The sequence below is a fragment of the Phyllobates terribilis genome, unplaced genomic scaffold (assembly GCF_046119375.1).
Source record: "Phyllobates terribilis strain yellow unplaced genomic scaffold, ASM4611937v1 Scaffold_6__1_contigs__length_29720123, whole genome shotgun sequence".
NCBI lineage: Eukaryota > Metazoa > Chordata > Amphibia > Anura > Dendrobatidae > Phyllobates > Phyllobates terribilis.
This window is the reverse complement of record NW_027362766.1, coordinates 16,059,739-16,079,566: the sequence shown is the minus strand read 5'-3', so window position 1 is coordinate 16,079,566 and position 19,828 is coordinate 16,059,739. Positions and strand designations below refer to the sequence as shown.

Here is a 19,828-nt window from a genome sequence, read left to right as displayed (position 1 = left end):
GGTTTCGAAATGATGAATATCAGCTGCCTATAATACGTGTTATGTTATTGAGCATTGATTTCGGCCGAAGCCTTATGTTTTCTTATCAGTTTATTACCTGATACGTCCCTTATATGTCCACCTATCTTCACACATTCTCCTCTCCTCTCCAGCCTTATGTCCCACTCGCCTCAAGATCGGCAAGGGTGGGGGTAGAGAGGGTTACTAATTAATGAACAACCGAGCAGCGATCCCCCCTGCTTCCCAGTCTGTAGGCTCCCTACAGACTGAAGCTGGCTGCTGCAGCACAGCTAGTTAAAAGCCAGGAGCTCATTATGACACGTGCAATGTCTGTTCCATTCTTCCATTCTTGCATTATTCCATTGTCTCATTGTTAAGGGGTAATGGAACAATAGGACAATGGAATAATGCAAGAAGAGAAGAATGGAACAGACACTGCACGTGTCATAATAGGCTCCTGGCTTTTATCTGGCAGTGATGCAGCAGCCAGCTTCAGTCTGTTGGGAGCCTACAGACTGGGAAGCAGAGGGAACCGATGCTCATTTGTTCATTAATTAGTTATCCTGTCTACACCCCCCGATCTTGAGGCGCGTGAGACATTGGGTGGGGGGAGAATGTGTGAAAATAGGTGGACTTATGCAGATTTAAAATGTGTGGGGAGCATCTGCAACAAGCAGTATAGTTGTGGGTTTTAAGGTGTCTATTGATGAACAACATGTCTTCCTAAGGGGAGTCTTTGTCCCTATCCCTTCAATGGGTGCCTTCTTGGGGCCAGGGTGCAGCCATAGACCAAAACCATTTCAGGTAATCACTTCTCGGCCTTTTTGCTAAGATCAAGTGCAATGATCTAGCGGTTGCTGCCTTGGTCTAGGCTGAGAGGTGCTCGGGGTACCCAGCTCCTTGGCCTGGGGGGATCGCTCTGTCTACTGGCAGGGCTCCACCCTCCTGCTGCTCATAGGGAGTCAGATTAGTCCCCGGGCAATGAGAGGCGATCACCGTTGCCATCACATTTGCTTGTGAGGGGCAACTGTTCCCACTCATAGCTGTGAGAGCAACAGGATATCGTGGACGGAAGAAATGGCAGAGAAAATGGATTTCTGGACAAAGAGGAATTGTGTGAGGATCTGTTGAAAGGAAAACGCAAGGAAGACCATTATGGATGAAAATTTCATGGTACATCTGTTAGAGGACTTTGATCTATGTGCTCAGGTGGACATTTAGTGTATGCAAGAAAGCAGGAAAAGGAATTTGTTTGATGTTACGTTAAAGAAAGAAGGTAAAAGTTTTCAGCTTTTTCAAGCGTGGAGTGAAAGTGGAAATGAACTGAAAGAAGAAATTTGTGTATTGGTTTCGAGAATGGAAAGGCCTAAGTGTTCAGTTGTGTCTATGAATGACCTGTTTGTGAGTGAAGTGGAAATTTTGCGGTATTTGAAAAGGAAAACGGTTATGGAAAAATTTTCAGAAGAATTATTTGAATAGAGCTGGTATATGGAATGGGAAGAGGAGGTTTTTAGTTTGGTGTAATAAAGGAGAAGCTTTCCCTGTGGGCAATGTGGTAATGTACGGTAAAGTAGGGTTTTGTTATTGGGAAACTGGTGGAAGAAATGGAGGTATTGAAGAAGAATCTTATTTTGATGGAGGAAATGTTTTTGTAAGACTGGAGGACGTTGAAAAGGGAAATATTGATAAAGTATTGGATATGGAAGTGAGTGAAAAGGAGGACAAGGAAAAAAAAGGTAAAATGTTTGGAGTCTAAGAAGGTAAAGTGTGCTGTAAAAACAAGTGACAGTGTTAAGAAGAAGTTGGAGGATAAGAAAAAGGAGAAGAAGCAAGAGGAAAAAGATTTGGACTATTTTTTTTGGTACATGATGAGATGGTTATTGCTTTAGAGGGTTATAATGGAAGGAAAGTAAAAGAGAAGGAACATTCGTGAAATATAAGGAGTTGAACATTGGAAAGTTTTCTGTTTTTGGAAATGTAAGTGAAACTTTTGCATATATGTTAATTTTTTTTCTATTAATGGGATTTATGCTTATGTTCATGGGTTTCGATGTTATACTAGATTGATTAATAATTGATTTTTACCATGGTTTCGAGATGATGAATATCAGTTGCTTACAAAATGTTTTATGTTGTCGAGCGTTGACTTCTGATGAAACCTTATCTTTTCTTACCAGTTTAATACCTGATACGTCCCCTATATGTTCACCTATTTTCACACATTCTCTTCTACTTTCCCAGAAATGTCCCACGCGCCTCAAGACCGGGAAAGGTTGGGGGTAGAGAGGGTAACTAATTATTGAACAAACGAACAGAGGTCCCCCTTGCTTCCCAGTCTGTAGGCTCCCTACTGACTGAAGCTAGCTGCTGCAGCACAGCTAGATAAAAGCCAGGCCTATTATGACACGTGCAATGTCTGTTCCATTCTTTCATTCTTGCATTATTCCATTGTCCCATTGTAAGGGGGCAATGGAACAATGGGACAATGGAATAATGCAAGAATGGAAGAATAGAACAGGCTTTGCATGCATCATAATGGGCTACTGGCTTTTACCTCGCAGTGCTGCAGCAGCTTGCTTCAGTCTGTAGGGAGCCTACAGACTGGAAAGCAAGGTGGACCGCTGCTCATTTGTTCATTAATTAGTTATCCTCTATACACCCCCCCTCGGTCTTTAGGCGCGTGGGACATTTGGAAGGGGGGGTGGGAATGTGTGAAAATAGATGGACTTATACAGATTAAAAATGTGTGGTGTGCATCTGCAACAAGCAGTATAGTTGTGGGTTTTAAAGTGTCTATAGATGAACAACAGGTCTTCCTAAGGGGAGTCTTTGTCCCTATCCCTACAATGGGTGCCTTCTTGGGGCCAGGGTGCAGTCATAGGCCAAAACCAAATTCAAGTAATCGCTTCTCGACCTTTTGGCTAAGATCAAGTGAAGTATCTTTTGAAAAGGCGGCTTTGGCCGTCGGCTGCCCTAGTAGATTGATACATGATGCACTCAGGGGTTTCTAGGAAAATGTGTATTGTGCAATGAAATTATGTTGTATTTTGTTTTTATATATAAGATTTTAGTTTCAAAATGATGAATATCAGCTGCCTATAATACGTGTTATGTTATTGAGCATTGATTTCTGATGAAACCTTATCTTTTCTTATCAGTTTATTACCTGATAAGTCCCTTATGTATCCACCTATTTTCACACATTCTCCTCTCCTCTCCCCCCCTAATGTCCCACACACCTCAAGACCGGCAAGGGTGGGGGTAGAAAGGGTTACTAATTATTGAACAAACGAGCAGCGGTCCCCCCTGCTTCCCAGATGGCTAGTGATGAGCGAGCACTAAAATGCTCGGGAACTTGTTGCTCGGGTCGAGCAAATTGGAATACTCAGGTGCTCGACCCGAGCAGCGAGCCCAATGTAAGTCTATGAGAAACTCAAGCATTTTTTAGGTGGCTCTCCCCGGCTGTCTGCAGAGGGCCTAAAAATTTCCCAAATCAATGGGAACAGTGCTCAAATGACGTGGGAACAGCATGGGGAAGATCCCTGGAAGCATTTATGACTCCCAGGTCACTGCTGTCAACAACGTGGTCAGAGTATTACGCCACTTTTACGGACTCACAATAAAACATACAAAAACAAATCCAAAATGGATTTTCCTGGGAAATATGTTAAGGAACATCCTTTCCAGGGTAATGACTTCTATATAAGGCAAAATAAATAACGAAAACCAAAAATACTCCTCCACACCTTGGGTTATGTTCACACGTAGCATTTTTGATGCGTTTCTGCACTTTTGCATTGCTTTCAACCAAGGCAAATGAATTCACTGGGAAATGTCATTTTAACATTTTACAACCTTATCTGGCCATGTGGTGTGTGACTCATCATCAGACACATGCATACAGTGCTGAAAAGACTTGGGAACAGCATGGGGAAGACCCCTGGAAGCATCTCTGACTCCCAGGTCACTGCCTAAAAGAGTACCCATCATAAGTGATCCTTGTTGCATGCGAAGATGGCTCCCGGCATGCACCTGTCATTGCAGACTTGCAGCAATCACCGTCCACATCCTTGTCCCACTGCAGCGTTCAGTTGTCCCTACCCCATTCCTTGGAATGCAAGCACAATTATGCAGCTACCTTATGCAGCGCTGGTCCCTGAACATTACTGCTGTACTTTTCTGTGGCTATCTGCTTGCCTCCTACCAGCCTGGAATATTTCCAGTAAACTATGGTACGACGCCATGGTATTAGCACTGCCCCCAGTATCAGTAGTGAAGCCATCCCCAATTTCCTTCTCAGGAATTTTATTTGGTAGACAAAGTGGCTGGCAAAATACATTAATTTCTCACAAAGGAGCTGAAGATAAAGTGGCAGTAGGTGCAAGTTACTCCAGCCTGTTAGATATGAGAGGGTGAATGGCAGCACATTGGATCAGTGGTTAGCACTGAAGCCTTGCAGCGCTGGGAACCTGGGTTCAAAACCCAGTAAGGACAACATCTGCAAGGACTTTGTATGTTCTCCCCGTGTTCTCCACCTCAGTAAAAAAGCAGCCATAGAGTGTCCTGGAATCTTCCCACACACTTTCTTTAGCCAGGACTGCTTCTCGGCAGGGTTGGACAGTCCCACCAGAGAATCCTCTGATGTACCCTCACTTCTACATCAGGAGAGTTCATGATAGTGTGGCGCCCCTGCGGGACCAGTTGCCACAGAGGTACTGCATCTCAGCCAGAGTTGTGATACCCCACTCTCAGGTAAGGAGGAAGCACTACCTGGGACCCAACCACTCACATCCAACACTACACCACTTCATAAGGGATGTTCCAGATAGCTCCTAAGGGAGAGCAGAGGCCTGGTTCCTTTTAGGAAGGTGGAACTAAGTAGAGGAGGTGGGTGGAGGAAGTAGTTTAGGGGAGCACTGAGAGAAGAGTATAAAAATAAGGGTAGAAACAGCTAGAAGGAGTCGAGTCAAGTTCCAGAGGAGTTGAATGAGGAGTGGGGCCCAGTCAGAGAGGCTCAGGAGGAGAGTGAGGAGAGAACACCGGAGCAATGAGAGGGGCTCCAGAGACAGAAGGGATCCTATGGGCACGGCGAGTGTGGGATGCCACCCGTGCACCCGAGTTCACGCTGATCGTGGAGGGATCAGGTCGCAGAAGGGGATTGGTGACAGACTAGTGGAGGACTGCAAGATTCAGCTAGCAAACCGGAGGTTGCAGTATCTTCAAGTGCCGTAATCAACAACCACACACATTCGCTGAAAAGGTGGCCACATAGGACCAAAGGGGACAGACAGGACGTCGCCCAACAAGGCCCAGGGCCACTGGCTCGGGACACTGTGTATGAGGTGTAGGGAAGGAGAGAGAGAGAGACAGCGCAGAAAGAGATGACCTGGGAAGGTACATAAGAAGGGGTTCCCGATCAAATGCACCTAAGCTATCTGAGAGTTGGCTGGATCACTTCCACGGAGGACAGAGAATGACGTGGGCAGTTATAAACCGGTAATTGTAACCTGGAGAATCTTGACAACTGTAAATAAATACTTGAAGACTGCACCCCGCTGTGTCCTTGACTTAATTACGACTCCACCTGCCTTGCACTACACCAAAAACATCTACCTCGTCAAGTCCTATATACTGCCCTAGAGCTTAGCTCTACCCGTGGAGAGCTAAACCATCTCTGCTGTGTCACCAACAGCTCCAGTGGATCTGAACAGCAGTGGCAGCCATCTATAGCCGCATACCATGGGTGGCGCCACAAACTGTATTTCCCAAAACTTTATTTCCCCAATTGACACTTTTCATTTATTGACCACCCTGGCCCACGACCGGGTCACTGCCGCCGTTACTACCCCAATTGAACCGACCGGCCAGGCTACTCAGTACCCCACGGCCCCAGGGGGCGCATCAGTAGCGCTAACTTTGCAGCTACTATGGGGCTCTTGAGCAGGGGGAGAAAGGTGAGCCGTCAGAATCAAATCCTCTGGTGGGCACAATGTTTTTCAATCTGAAAAAGCGTCTCAGTGGGAGTTGTATTTCACCACAGCCATATTCTTTAGCTCGGTGAAAGGACTGGCATAGAGGGAAACCATATCTACTCCGGCTGTCATTTCTCCATCACCAGGTTTCGCCCATTGTCACACAAGACCATGCCTGGCAGTATGCTAAGCGGTGAGAGCCACAGATCAGGCTGCTGTGTTACAGCTTTCAACAACTCTGCAGCGCTGGGCGGTTTGTCACCTAAGCATTAAGCATGTTATCTTCAGCACAGCCTGTTTCCGCTTGGCTAAGGCAGTGCTGCAGTGCTTTCAGCTTGTGACTGATGTGGTCATTTCGGAGATGGAGGAGGAGGTGCAGGAGCTGAACAACATGATTACATTGAGGTTACATTGGCGACTCTGTTTTTTATACTAAAGAAAGATCCTACTTTTTTTTTTTTTTACGTTATTTTGTAAGACAAATGCATTCACAGGGAAATGTCATTTTAACATTTTACAACCTTATCTGGCAATGTGGTGTGTGACACATCATCAGACACATCCTGTTTTATTTATGATGGAGGGACTCTGAAAATCACAAAGCCTATTTTTATAGGGCCATCAGACGGCCCTTACTATTCTTAAAAGGCCAGCAGTCTGCCCTCGCTATTGTTAGAGAGCCATCAAACGGCTATGCTTTGTTCCCATTATTAAAGAGTGGGTCTCCTATACTGTTATTGTGTATGCAGTGACTGGTAGGGCTGCCAAAAATTTGGACGCAACCCAATACCCCTTTGAAGAGACATAGAGGAGGGTCTCAGTAAAAAAAATGTTCACATTATAAAGGAGCGGGTCTCCAATAGTGGTAATGCCCTTGCTGTGACTGCAAGGGCTGCCAAAATTTGGGAAAAACCCCACTAAGAATTTAAAGACACATAGAGCAGGACCACAGTAACGAGTACGACATGTTCCCATTAGAAAGAAAAGAGTCTGCTGTACAGTTATAGGGTATGTTGTGAGTCCAACGGCTGACCAAATTTAGGAAAACACCACTAACAATTTAAAGACACATAGAACATGGGCACAGTAACGACAAATTCCCATTAGAAAGGAGAGGGTCTCCCATAGTGTTGGCCTATGCAGTGAATGCAAGGGCTGCAAAAAATTGGGAGGAAATCCAATGCCCCTTGGAAGAGACGTAGAGAGCCTCATGAAAATTGTTCCCATTATTAGGAAGTGGGTCTTCCATAGTGTTGGCCTATGCAGTGAATGCAAAGGCTGCCAAAAATTGAGAGGCACTCCAATGCCCCTTGGAAGAGACTTAGAGGGCCTCATAAAAAAATGTTCCATTAGAAAGGAGAGGGTCTCCTATACTTGTAATGCTCATGCACTAAGTGTATGGGCTGACAAACATTTACCCCTGGGGGGTGTACATGAACATCCTTTAAAAAAATTATGTGGGTATTGCATCACGGACCACAGTCACCATGGGGATATGGTGGTGGAGGATGAGGATGAGGAGAAGGAGGAGAACAAGAGCAAATAGCCAAAATCAGAAAGCGTACACCCATGTGTGGCTGTGAAAAGGTGCATGGGATTACAGCTCCCAAAAAAAGACACTGGATTTGAGTTTGTTACGCTGCTATCATTCGGTGGTGTTGAGAAGTCTGGTGCAATCCAGCCCTTGTTCATTTTTATAAGAGTCAGCCTGTCAGCATTTTCACTTGACAGGCGGATGCGCTTATCAGTTATAATTCCACAATTGGCACTAAAAACCCGCTCTGATAAAATGCTGGCGGCAGGGCAGGCCAGGACCTCCAAGGCATAGAGAGACAGTTCATTCCACGTATCCAGCTTGGATACCCCATAATTATAAGGCACAGCGGAATCACGGAGGATGTTGGTACGGTCGGCAAACTTTGCACTCCTTGTGACAGTACCCTGCACCTCAGGGCTTGTGCGATGGGAGGGGCTGAGAAAATTCTCCCAGAACTTTGACAGTGTTCCCCTACCTCTGCTGGATTGGAGATGTGTCTCTATCGCCTGAAGTCCTTGGTTGTCCAACGAACTATGACCTCTGCCGTCAGCGTTTTCAGATCGGAATTTTTTTAATAGTTCCGCAACAAAGACGTTCTGGTACTGCCCATTTTGGTAGACCTTTCCGCCTCAGGAATAAGAGATACAAAGTTCTCCTTGTAGCGTGGGTCTAGAAGTGTCACCAACCAGTAATGACTGTCACCCAAAATTTTGAGAACGCGGGGGTCATGGGAAAGGCAGCGTAACATAAATTTAGCCATGCGTGCCAGACTGATAACAGACAAGACTTCCATGTCCTCACCAAGAGAATGAGTGACCATGCTCTCCTCCTCCTCCTCTCTGTCCTCAGGCCATCCACGCTGAACAGACAGTATGACAGTTGTGTAGGTAGTACCATCTATAGAGTATGAAACTAGCTCCTGTTCTTCCTCCTCCTCCTTCTCTTCCTCATTGTCACCCAATCCACGTTGGGATGAGATGAGGCTGGGCTGTGTGTAATCACCCTGTATGGTTCCTTGCTCCATCTCATCGTGCTCCGCCTGCAATGCATCCTCTTTGATTGTAAGCAGAGAGCGTTTCAGAAGTCAGAGAAGTGGGATGGTGATGCTAATTATTGCATCATCGCTGCTCACCATCTTGGTGGAGTCCTCAAAGTTTTGGAGGATGGTACATATGTCTGACATTAATGTCTACTTCTGAGGTCTTATGTGTGGAGTCTGAACTGAATACCAATGGCCTTATTGATGCTGGTACTCAACAACTGCCCTCTTCTGCTCACCAATTCTTTCCCAACATCTGCAGTGTAGAGTTCCAACGCATGGGGACATCACACACCAGTCTGTGAGCCGGAAGCTGCAAACGCTGCTGAAACACTGCAAGGGCAGCGGAAGCTGTATCTGACTTTCTAAAATGGGCACACAGGCGGTGTACTTTGACAAGCTGATCCGGCAGCTCCGGGTAGGATTTGAGAAATCGCTGAACCACGATGTTACACACACGGGCCAGGCATGGTACTTGTGTGAGCTCGCCTCGCCTCAGAGCTACCAACAGGTTCCGGCCATTTTCACACACGACCATGCCTGAATGTAGGTTCAAAAGTGTGAGCCACAGATCTGCCTGCTCTTTCAGAGCTGTCCACAACTCTTCAGCATTGTGCGGTTTGTCACCTAAGCATATTAGCTTCAACCTTGCCTGTTGCCGCTTTGCTGAGGCAATGCTGCAGTGCTTCCAGCTTGTGACTGATGTGGTAATTTCGGAGATGGAGGCTGAAGAGGAGGTGGAGGCTGAGGAGGATGAGGTGCAGGAGTTGTAGACTGTGGGGGCAACCCTGATTGACCTAGGGCCTGTGATCCTTGGCTTCAGGAGGAAATGTTCCGTCCCAAGGTCCAACTGGGTCCCGGCTTCCACTATGTTAACACAGTGTGCCGTCAGCGATATGTATGATTCCTGCCCACAAGCACTTGTCCACGTCTCCGTGGTTAGGTGGACTTTCCCGGTAACTGCATTGTTGAGGGTATGGCTAATGTTTTGGGACACGTGCTTGTGTAATGCGGGGATGGCACACCAGGAGAAATAGTGGCGGCTGGGGACCGAAAACCGAGGAACGGTGGCAGCCATCAGCTTGCGAAATGCTTCCCTCTCCACGAGCCTAAAAGGCAACATTTCTGGTGCAAGCAGTAGCGAAATGTGGGAATTTAGTAGTTTGGCCTGTGCGGTGTTGGCTGCGTATTTGTGCTTGCTTTCCAAGCACTGCGGTATGGACAACTGAACACTGCGCTCTAACAAGGACGTGGACGTGCTTCCTGATGCTGCTCCTTGAGAGTGTCCAATGATAGGTGCAGGGCAGGAGTCATCTTCGCATGCACCATGGGCAGGGGATTGGCTTGCATGCACAACAGCGGAAGAAGCAGTGTTTCCACCCGCAGACACTGTTCCTGGACCCTGGGTTTCAGCCCACAAAGTCGGGTGCTTTGCTGCCATGTGCCTGATCATGCTGGTGGTGGTCAGGATGGTCATTTTGCCACCTCTGCTGATGATGGCCTGGCAGGTGGTGCAAATTGGCCTTTTTGGGGTTATCGGCAGAGTCTTTAAAAAACAACCAGACTCGGGAAGACCTAACAGTTGTACTGGCAACTTCCTTCGTGTTGGTGTTACCGTGAACGGTTGCCTGCCTTCTGTCTGGGCCACCACACTGCTTCTTCCTGCCTGTTGGGGTACTCTGCCTCCCTCCCCCTGTGTGCTGCTGTCCTCAGTCTGCATGTCCTCCTGCCAGGTTGGGTCAGTTACTATATCATCCACCACCTCGTCTTCCACTTCTGCATTCTGGTCCTCCTCCTGACGTTCTGGCAATTGTGTCTCATCATCGTCCACCTCTTGTGACACTTTCCCACCATCACCTTCATGTGACTGTGGCTGATCAAATATTTGGGCATCGCTACATGCAATCTCCTCTTGCCCCGCTTCAAGTGGACCGGGAGAGAGGCCCGTATCTATAAATGGAAAAGTGAACAGCTCTTCAGAGTGTCCAAGTGTGGGATCTGTTGTCTCTGGTTACTTGGCATGGTGGGAGGAAGGAGGTTCAGGATAAGGAATATGCGGTCCAGACTCACAGCTACTGAGACTTGACCATGTGGAAAACAAGGTGGTGGTGCTGGCTAAGTGACTGGAAGCATTATCTGCTATCCAACCAATAATCTTTACACACTGCTCTGTGTTCAATAGTGGTGCTCTGCGGTCCCATTTTAATTGGGACAGGAAGGTCGAGCGAGAAGATGTTTGTTGTGGCACAATTCCGGTTTACCCACGGCCTCGGCCTCTGCATGCACCATCATCATCACATCCAGCTCCCCGTCCCTTGCCACGTGCCTTGAGCAATTTAAATGGAGGACAATATCTTCCACGCTCACTACAAATAACTGAATTTGGAGCAAACTTATATGTGATCCATGTGACGGACAAACCACAGTTTTAAATACCTGGCCTGTAGGTAACTATTTTGAACAGCAAACTGGTGTGAATTGCTTCACTGACACACTGAAACAAATTTTTAATGGAGGCCAGAAATGGCAGTATTTTCAGCGCAATTATATGTGATCCATGTGACAGACAAACCAAATTTTTAAACAGCTGGATTTTTAGCGCTGTAATATGGATAGGACCTGGCTGTATTCTGCAGTGCCAACAAGCAAATGGCACAGAAAAACGGTGTTCTCTGGATTGCTTTTTAAGAAAATAATGAGGATTAAGATCCCCAAAAAAATTATTCCTGGCTCCCTGAGACCTGGGCCTATTTCTAGAAATATCTGACAGCAACAGAAGACAAAACTGGAATGGAGCCTCTTGTGCTATGTGCACTGCAGTCTGCTATATTCCCTGCCTGCCTGCCTATATACACTGCCTGCCTATATACACTGTCTGCCTGATATCTCTGCAGATGAATTAGTCCTCAGAAGGACTGTTTGTTGAGATGGATATGTATCTCTAATATAGTTTGGTACACCTACACTAACTAGAAACAAGCAAATCTCTCCCTAGCTCAGCAGCACCTCTCCCTACACAGTCTGATTCCAGAGTGACTGTGACGAGTATGGCGGCGCCGGGTCTGATATAGACCTGATGACGCTGTGCGGCCAGCCAGTCACTGTAATGCCACAACCAACATGGCTGCATCATTACAGTGAGTGGCAGGCAATCCCTGCATGTTCATTGGCTCTGTAAACATGCAGGGAGGAGACCTGAGCTCCCGTCGAGAAACCCTGGAATTACTCGGCGAGCGCAGAGCATCTCGAGCAGTGAGATGCTCGGGCGAGCACCGAGCAGTAGCGAACATGCTCGCTCATCACTAATGCTAATGTAAATAGTGTAGGAACAGAGGACAACCTTATCTTGGCAGATAACTTCAATTCTGTATTTCAGTAAAAATGTATTATACTCTTGTCTATCGCTATCCATTACAAGCAAACACACTAATAAAGAATCAAGTTTTACCTGGCCGGTGATGCTGGATTACGTTCCTCCCCCTCCTTCCTTGTTGTTACAAGCAAATGTTATATTTATTTGCATCGCGTTATGGTTAAATAGGAAAGCTGAGCGGAAGAAAACAATTAGAGCAGCACAGGTTGTTTTCGATTGAGGATTCTTTTGGTCTAACCTAAAGATGAAGATTCTATTAGAATTATATTTTTACATTTTTGATTTTATCAATTTTTTATTTTTGATACCAACGAACATGTTTATCTTCATTGCCAATATTCTGAACTGGGCAAAAGACAAAAACGCTCCACAGGGTGACCATATTATTACCGGCATAAGTGTATGCAACCTTGTGCACGAGATGATCAAGTCAATAAGATTTCTGAATATAATTTATAAAAGTCTATTGATGGCAAAGATCCTTATTGCTTTATTTCATATTGTCGATTCTTGCAATTTCTGGTTTTCCACTTTGCTCAGTGTCTACTTCTGTCTGAAGATCGTGAATGTGAAGCACACTTTATACATCTCGCTGCAGAGGAACTTCCATAAGGCTTTGCCGTGGCTTTTTATTTCGGTTATAGCGGGGTCGGTAATTATAAGTGCTCCATTGCTTATTGAAGTTTCAGAAGAAATTTCATCACAATCAAGACTCAACGCCTCTGAAAATATACAACAAAGAATCATATTTTTGCCTACTAAGTTCAATGATATTTCAGCCTTTATGATTCTCACCCTGATTGCAATGTTGATATTCTTCATCTCGGCCTCAGCCATCATCATCTCTCTTTTCAAACACATGAATCAGGTCCAACAAAACTTTGGTGATTTTAGAGGTCCCCACATGAAAGCCCACATCCAAGCCTCAAGAACTGTAATATTTTTTTTCTTGACTTATACGGTTACTTTATTTTTACTCATTATAATATCTTCAACTTTACTATCAACTACAACAACATGGATTTATATTATACATCCTATCTTTAGCTTAAGTAAAGCTGCTGGCTGTTGGAGTTTAATTAAAGGAAACCGGAACTTGGATAATGCTTTGAGTACTGTCATCAGTAAATTACATTGCACCAATAAAATGAGTGATGTGTAAAAATAACATATAAGTAAATTTATCTTCTGTACCTTAAAGGTGGACCAAGGACAAGGAGTTAAAAAGGAACAATGTTCTCACCTCTTTACTGTGCCGCTGCACCACACTGGTTGTTGTGTCCCCCACTGATGTCCTGACATGAACTTTGCCACATGGACCAATCTCCTTTGTCCATAAACAATTATTTTTAAAGTAGGTTGAAAACTCCTTTAATTTAAAGTTGATCAATACCTATTATTGTTGGGTGCCATAGAAGTCTACTGTGTTCTAGATGAATTTGCATTATTTGATTTCTTACGCTTTCCTGATTCACTTTTGTTTGCCCTTTATTAAGTAGTAAAATGGTTTGGTAATAGGAAATTATTTTTTTTTCAAAAGTTTGTTTTTGTGTTTTTTAATTAACAAATGGAAATCCTCTCCTAGGTGGTATTTGAAAGTTAGTTTTTTTGTCTTGTAATTGCCAAAAGGATTGGCATTGGCAAAAATACCCCATATTCAAAAGGTGTTCTCCAAGAGAACCAATACTTTCTCCGCATCGTCCTCAATGTTGGAAACAACTGACAAACTAATTTCCCCATACATTCCTACACATGCTCTCTGGTCCTCACAATATCTCCTCTCTTCTGCCCTCATACGTTCCTTGCCCAACTATCTCCGAGCCTTTTCCAGAGAATCATCCATCTCTGAAAATCAGTGCTTAAACACATCCAATTGTCTCCCACAATTTTGGCACAACTTGACAACTCATCTCTTCAGGAAAGCCGACAGCCTGCAATAGCCCCACTGCCACCTCACTGCCATCGAAGCTTTCCCAAACCCCCTGACCTATAATCCCCTTCCCCTATTGACCGTAAATTCATGATGGCAGGGTCTATTCCCGTTTGCATTAGACATTAGGGAAAATACCAACAACTCAGCCAAATATGTCACAAATACAAACCATAATATTCATAAATACTGACAAATATATTGCATTTTTGGGTTTCCTTAACATTCACATTATCTCGGTTAAGCTGTGTCTGCAATTGACAAATTGCACACATACATGAAAAAAGAATAAAATGTAATTCTGAAAAATTGTAATCAAAACATTTCTGAAAATAGTTTTATGCAAAAGAAAAGAAAGACATATTCTAGAAGGTATACCTGTATTGACCCCAAAAATTATTCAAAACAAATTTTAACTATATTATTTACATGTACTATTAATATTAAAACCCCAGACATTTGGATTTGTTGAGTGTATAATGACCTGTTTTATAAAACTATCATATGAATTTTTGTACACAGTGAATGTTGTAAAAATATTGGAAAAACTCTACCAGAATTCCTGTTTCTGTTCATCTTGTCTAATAAAAAAAAAGTGAAAAAAATCATAGGTATCCCAAAGTAATGAACATTGTATCCCCTAACGATTGCTAATACGCCTTTTAATGCCAGCAGGTAAAGGTATTTATTCCCTAGTGCAACTTTTTAACGGCACTGAGAAATAAGAGCATAGCACTCCCCAGGGTTGGAAAATCTCTAGAATTTCAACTATTGAGGGTAGCTGAGACCCAGGAAAACACAATCAGGGCCGGCTTTTCTAGACCCCGATCACGTGATCGCCGTTATTCAATAAATAACTGCGATCAAGTAAAAAAAGTGTGCCTCTGTAACAATCATTTCTCTCTCTTCTGAAATGATGTTCCCTGAGCTCCCCCCATACCTCTGTCATCCCCAAGCCCTTCTTATCTGTCTCCCAACCCTTCGCATCATCTTCTTAAAAAAAAAAATTGCGGACGCATGCGCAGTGCATCCTTTGATGTCTGCCGGCCGGCAACAGCAAATCATTTTTTCTATTGGTTCATTTTGATCACTGAGATATAACAATGATCAAAAAATTCATGAAATTTTTTTAAAAAAAGGGCTTCCCTATATTGTTGTGTCCGGCCAGGTACAAATAGGCAGCTGGTGGTTAGGGGCAGCCCGTTCCTGCCTGCTGTACCTGGCTGGACACAAATATAGGGCGAAGCCCCACATCAATTTTTTTTTTATTATTTCATGAATTTCCTGAAATAATTAAAAAAAAATTGACGTGGGGCTTCGCACTATATTTGGGTCCAGCCAGGTACAGCAGGCGGGAACGGGCTGCCCCCAACCACCAGCTGCCTATTTGTACCTGGCCGGACACAACAATATAGGGAAGCCCTTTTTTTCTTTATTATTTCATGAATTTCATGAAATAATTTAAAAAAAAAATACGTGGGGCTTCTCCCTATTTTTGTGTCCAGCCAGGTACAACTAGGCAGCTGGGGGATGGAATCTGCAGCGCAGGGAGGCCCAAGCTTTCTGGGCCCACCCCGCTGCAAATTGAAGTCCGCAGCCACCCCGGAAAATGGCGCGTTCATAGAAGCTGGATGCTGTACCTGGCTGGCATACAAAAATATGGCAAAGCCCACGTCAACATTTTTGGGAAAAATTAATTAAAAAATAAATAATAATTTAGGGACTGCATCTTTATTAACTCCTCAAATGTCATTTAGTGTTAAAATAAAGGATTTATTAAAAAAAAAAATTGGCGTGGGATCCCCCATAATTTTAGTCTCTAGCGGAGGTTAAGCAGACAGCTGGGGCAGATGTTTGAAGCCTGGGAAGGGGGTAATACCCACGGAGCTTCCCAGGCTACTAATATCAGCCCCCAGCTGAATACCTAGCCTTTACTAGCTATTAAAATGGGGGACCCCCCCAAAAAAATTACGTGGGGTCCCCCCTATTTTAATAGCTAGCAAAGGCTAGGCAGACAGCTGGGGACTGATATTAATAGCCCAGGAAGGGTGCCATGAATATTGGCCCCCTCCCAGGCTAGAAACACCAGCCGTCAGCCGCGCCAGAAATGGCGCATCCATAGGATGCGCCAACTCTGGCACTTAGCCTCGCTCTTCCACGCTGCCCTGGTGCGGTGGCAGGGGGTAATAGGGCTGGGGTTCATGTCAGCGCCAGCTGCCATGAAGCCCAGGTTAGTAATGATGGGCGTCTATAAGACACCCCCATTACTAACCTACAAAGTGTTAAAAAGAAAAAACACACTACACCCAGAAAAAAATAATTTATTTGAAATAAAACACACCATTTTATTTAATTCTTAGTTTACTAAAAAAAAATAGTTACCTGTCCACGTTCCTGCGCTGATCTCCCATGCACAGCTGTCACATCTGGAGATGGTGACAGCTGTGCATGGCTGCTGTAAGCTCACACTGCCGGGAACACGTCGGCTCCCGGCAGCGGGAGCCACTGACAGAGGTCACCGGAGTGCATTCAGGCAGCGCAGCTCCGGAGACCTCCTTTACAGCACTGCTGTACCATGGGAATTTCTCACGATACAGCAGGGCCGTAAAGGAGCTAACCGGAGCAGCGCTGCCTGAACTCCGGCGAACCCGCTTATGCAATGACGGGGCTGCTTTACGGCCCCATCATTCTAGCGGCGGCAGCGGTTCAGAGCGGTCACATTCTATGTGGCTGCTCTAAACTGGAGATCTTCGTGGGACACGCGTGGACTACTACGGAGGGGTAAGGATAAGGTTGTGGTTTATTATTATATATTTTATTACAGGAGATCGATGGCTTCGGGGAATTAGGTGTCTAGGTGAGTATAGGTGTAGTTTTTTATTTTTTACTTTATTTTAGGTGGCGATCGGCGGGGACAGGTAATGTATGAACTAATTTATTGTAGGCAACCACTGGCCACCAATGACATGTATTTAAAATTTATTGGGGACATAGTAGGGCAATTTAAATAGCAGGATCAGGCTGATGGGAACTGCTGCTCCCATCGAGCTGATCCTGCTGGCACGAGTGGACGGGGGACAGACATAGGCCGATGGGAGTAGTAGTGTCACATCGGCCTATGTCTGCCTGCACGCACACACCCGCAGACATCGCACAGACACCGCGCACACCTGCAGACATCGGACAGACACCGCACACACCCGCAGACATCGCACAGACACCGCGCACACCCGCACAGACACGCACACACCCGCACACATCGCACAGACACAGCGCACACCCGCACACACTCGCAGACATCGCACAGACACCGCGCACACCCGCACACATCGCACAGACATCGCGCACACCCGCAGACATCGCACAGACACCACACACACCCGCAGACATCGCACACACCCGCAGACATCACACAGACACCCCGCACACACTCGCAGACACCCACACACACCAATCATGACGGGCTGATGGTCTGGGAGGTGAGGCTGACCTGTGTGGCCGTGGGAAAGTTCATGTGAGTTCATGCAATGCAGTCAAGCATGAACTCACGTGAACCCTCTGAGGGCACCGCGGCTACTTCAAATGAACAGCTGATCAGCATCACCTGATACCTCAGCTGTTCATTTGAAATAACCGGCGGGAAAGCCGGTGGTGAAGTCTTTTCACTGCCGGCTTCCCCGCCCGGGTCCTTTGCTCCCCACTCCTTGGTGCTGCGCTCCCCGCCCGGTCCTAACTTACGATTGGGATTGGAGGTGGCGAGAGGAGCGGAGGATCGAGGTGGGAGGCTGCCGGGAAGCAGTATGGGGCCGTGTGATTGTTTAAAAGCCGGCGGCTTTTTACCGCCCGCCGGCTTTTAAACAATCATGAGAATTCTCCCACGCTGGGATGGCATTCTGATGACAGGCTGGATCTCAGCTGAGCGCTGCCATCCAGCTTGTCATACTTCAGAGACACTGCAGAGCGCAGGCATTATGGGAACTTCTGATTCCGGTATTCGATATTGTAAAAGTATCGGAATTAAGTATTGGAATTCCGATACCGCGAATATCGGCCGATACCCGATATTTCAGTATCGAAATGCTCAACACTAATGACGACCTAATGATATCAAATGTGTAGTATCTTTAGGTTCAAAATGCTCATTATACCCCTGTATAAAGTTATTGAGGGGTGTAGTTTCCAAAATGGGGTTAGTTGTGGGGGGTTTCTGCTCTTTAAGCACCTTTGAGGCCCTGCAATTGAGACATGGTGTCCGCAATTTATTTCAGCCAATTTGTGTTCCAAAATTCAAATATTGCTCCTTCTGCTCAGAGCCCTGCCATTTGTCCAAACAGAACTTTTTGACTACATGTAGGGCATTGCTGCGCTTGTAAGAAAGTGGGAAACAAGCTGTGGGGTCCAATTTTTTGTTTTATTTCTTGCAAAAGTGAAAAATTTGGGGCTAAAGCAACATTTTTGTGAAAAAAATTAACCTTTTCAATATGACAATCTAATGTTATCAAATTTTGTGTCGTACCTGTGAGCTCAAAATGCTCACTCTACCCCAAGATAACATCCTTGAGGGGTATAGTTTGCAAAATGGGGCCATTTGTAGGGGGTTTCCACTTTTTAGGCACATCAGGGGCTCTCCAAACACGACATGGTGTCAACCCTCGATTCCAGCCAATTTTGTGTTCCATTTTCTCTGGTTACCCTTGTGAAAATAAAAAAAAAATTGTCTCAAGTAAAATTTTTGTGGTGAAAAATTAAATGTTAATTTTTTCCTTCCACATTGTTTAGTTCCTGTGAAGCACCTGAAGGGGTAATAAACTTTTTTAATGTGGTTTTGAGCACCTCGAGGGGTGAGGTTTTTTAGAATGGTGTCATTTTTGGATATTTTCTGTTGTTTAGACTTCTCAAAGTCACTTCAAATGTGATGTGGTCCCTAAAAAATAGATTCATAAATTTTATTGGAAAAATTAGAAATTGCTGGTCAACTTTTAACCCTTATAACTCCCTAACAAAAAAAAATTATTTAAAAAATTGTTCTGAGGTAACATAGTCATGTGGGAAATGTTATTTATTAACTGTTTTGTGTGATATACAGTAACTATCTGATTTAAAAGCATAAGAATTCAAAGTTTGAAAATTGCTAAATTTTACCATTATCATGAAGTACAATATATCACGAAAAAAAAAATCTAAGAATCACTGGGATGTGTTGAAGGGTTCCAGAGTTATTACTTCATAAAATGACAGTGGTCAAAATTGGCTTGATCATAAAGGTCAAAAATGTCTCAGTCACTAAGGGGTTAAATCTACAATTCGTTCTGAATAAAAACAAAAAATAAAAGCTCATTCAGTTCTATTTTCAGAAAAATGAATAAGTTATGGCTCTCACATAGTGATGATGACCACAAAAAAATGTACACATTTTCTTAAAACTGTGGTAAAATATTCTAAATAAACAATATAAATTGGGTAATTTTATTGACAAAATTAAACTAACACGTCAATTATACTGCATAGTAAACGCGATATAAATTAAATTTAAAAAAATCTGATATTTTTGTTTTTTGTTCATGCCTCTCACCCAAAAATATATAGTATTAAAAAGTGATCAAAAAGTCCTACACAGATTGGATTAGAATTGTTTAGTGCATTTCCTTCTGATGCAGTATGTTAATTACCCCTCAGGGGCTGTGAATTAGGGGACTTTGTAGCAGATTAAAAACGTGTCATTAATGGATTGGAAGCTCCACTATGTACAACATTAATTGTTATATGGCAGATATTGAGGCTTATACAGCAGAATGCTGATTCTTGCTGATGGTGTCGCTGACAGAGACTTCATCATCTTCCTGTGATTGAGATGAGCAATGGTACATACAGCGAGTGAATAAGTATTGAACACATCAACAATTTTCTAAATAAATATATTTCTAATGGTGCTATTGACATGAAATTCTCACCAGATGTCATTAAAAATCTATCCAAT

The 19,828-nt window shown here is 44.4% G+C and overlaps 1 protein-coding gene across 1 annotated transcript; it reads left to right on the top strand.

Moving 5' to 3' along the window:
• The first annotated feature begins 12,237 nt into the window (after positions 1–12,237).
• On the top strand, positions 12,238–13,212 carry LOC141152666 (taste receptor type 2 member 40-like). Its single transcript, XM_073637224.1, has 2 exons — positions 12,238–12,855; positions 13,123–13,212. Exons 1-2 carry the CDS (start codon positions 12,238–12,240, stop codon positions 13,210–13,212), a joined length of 708 nt encoding a protein of 235 aa, XP_073493325.1.
• The last annotated feature ends 6,616 nt before the right edge of the window (positions 13,213–19,828 follow it).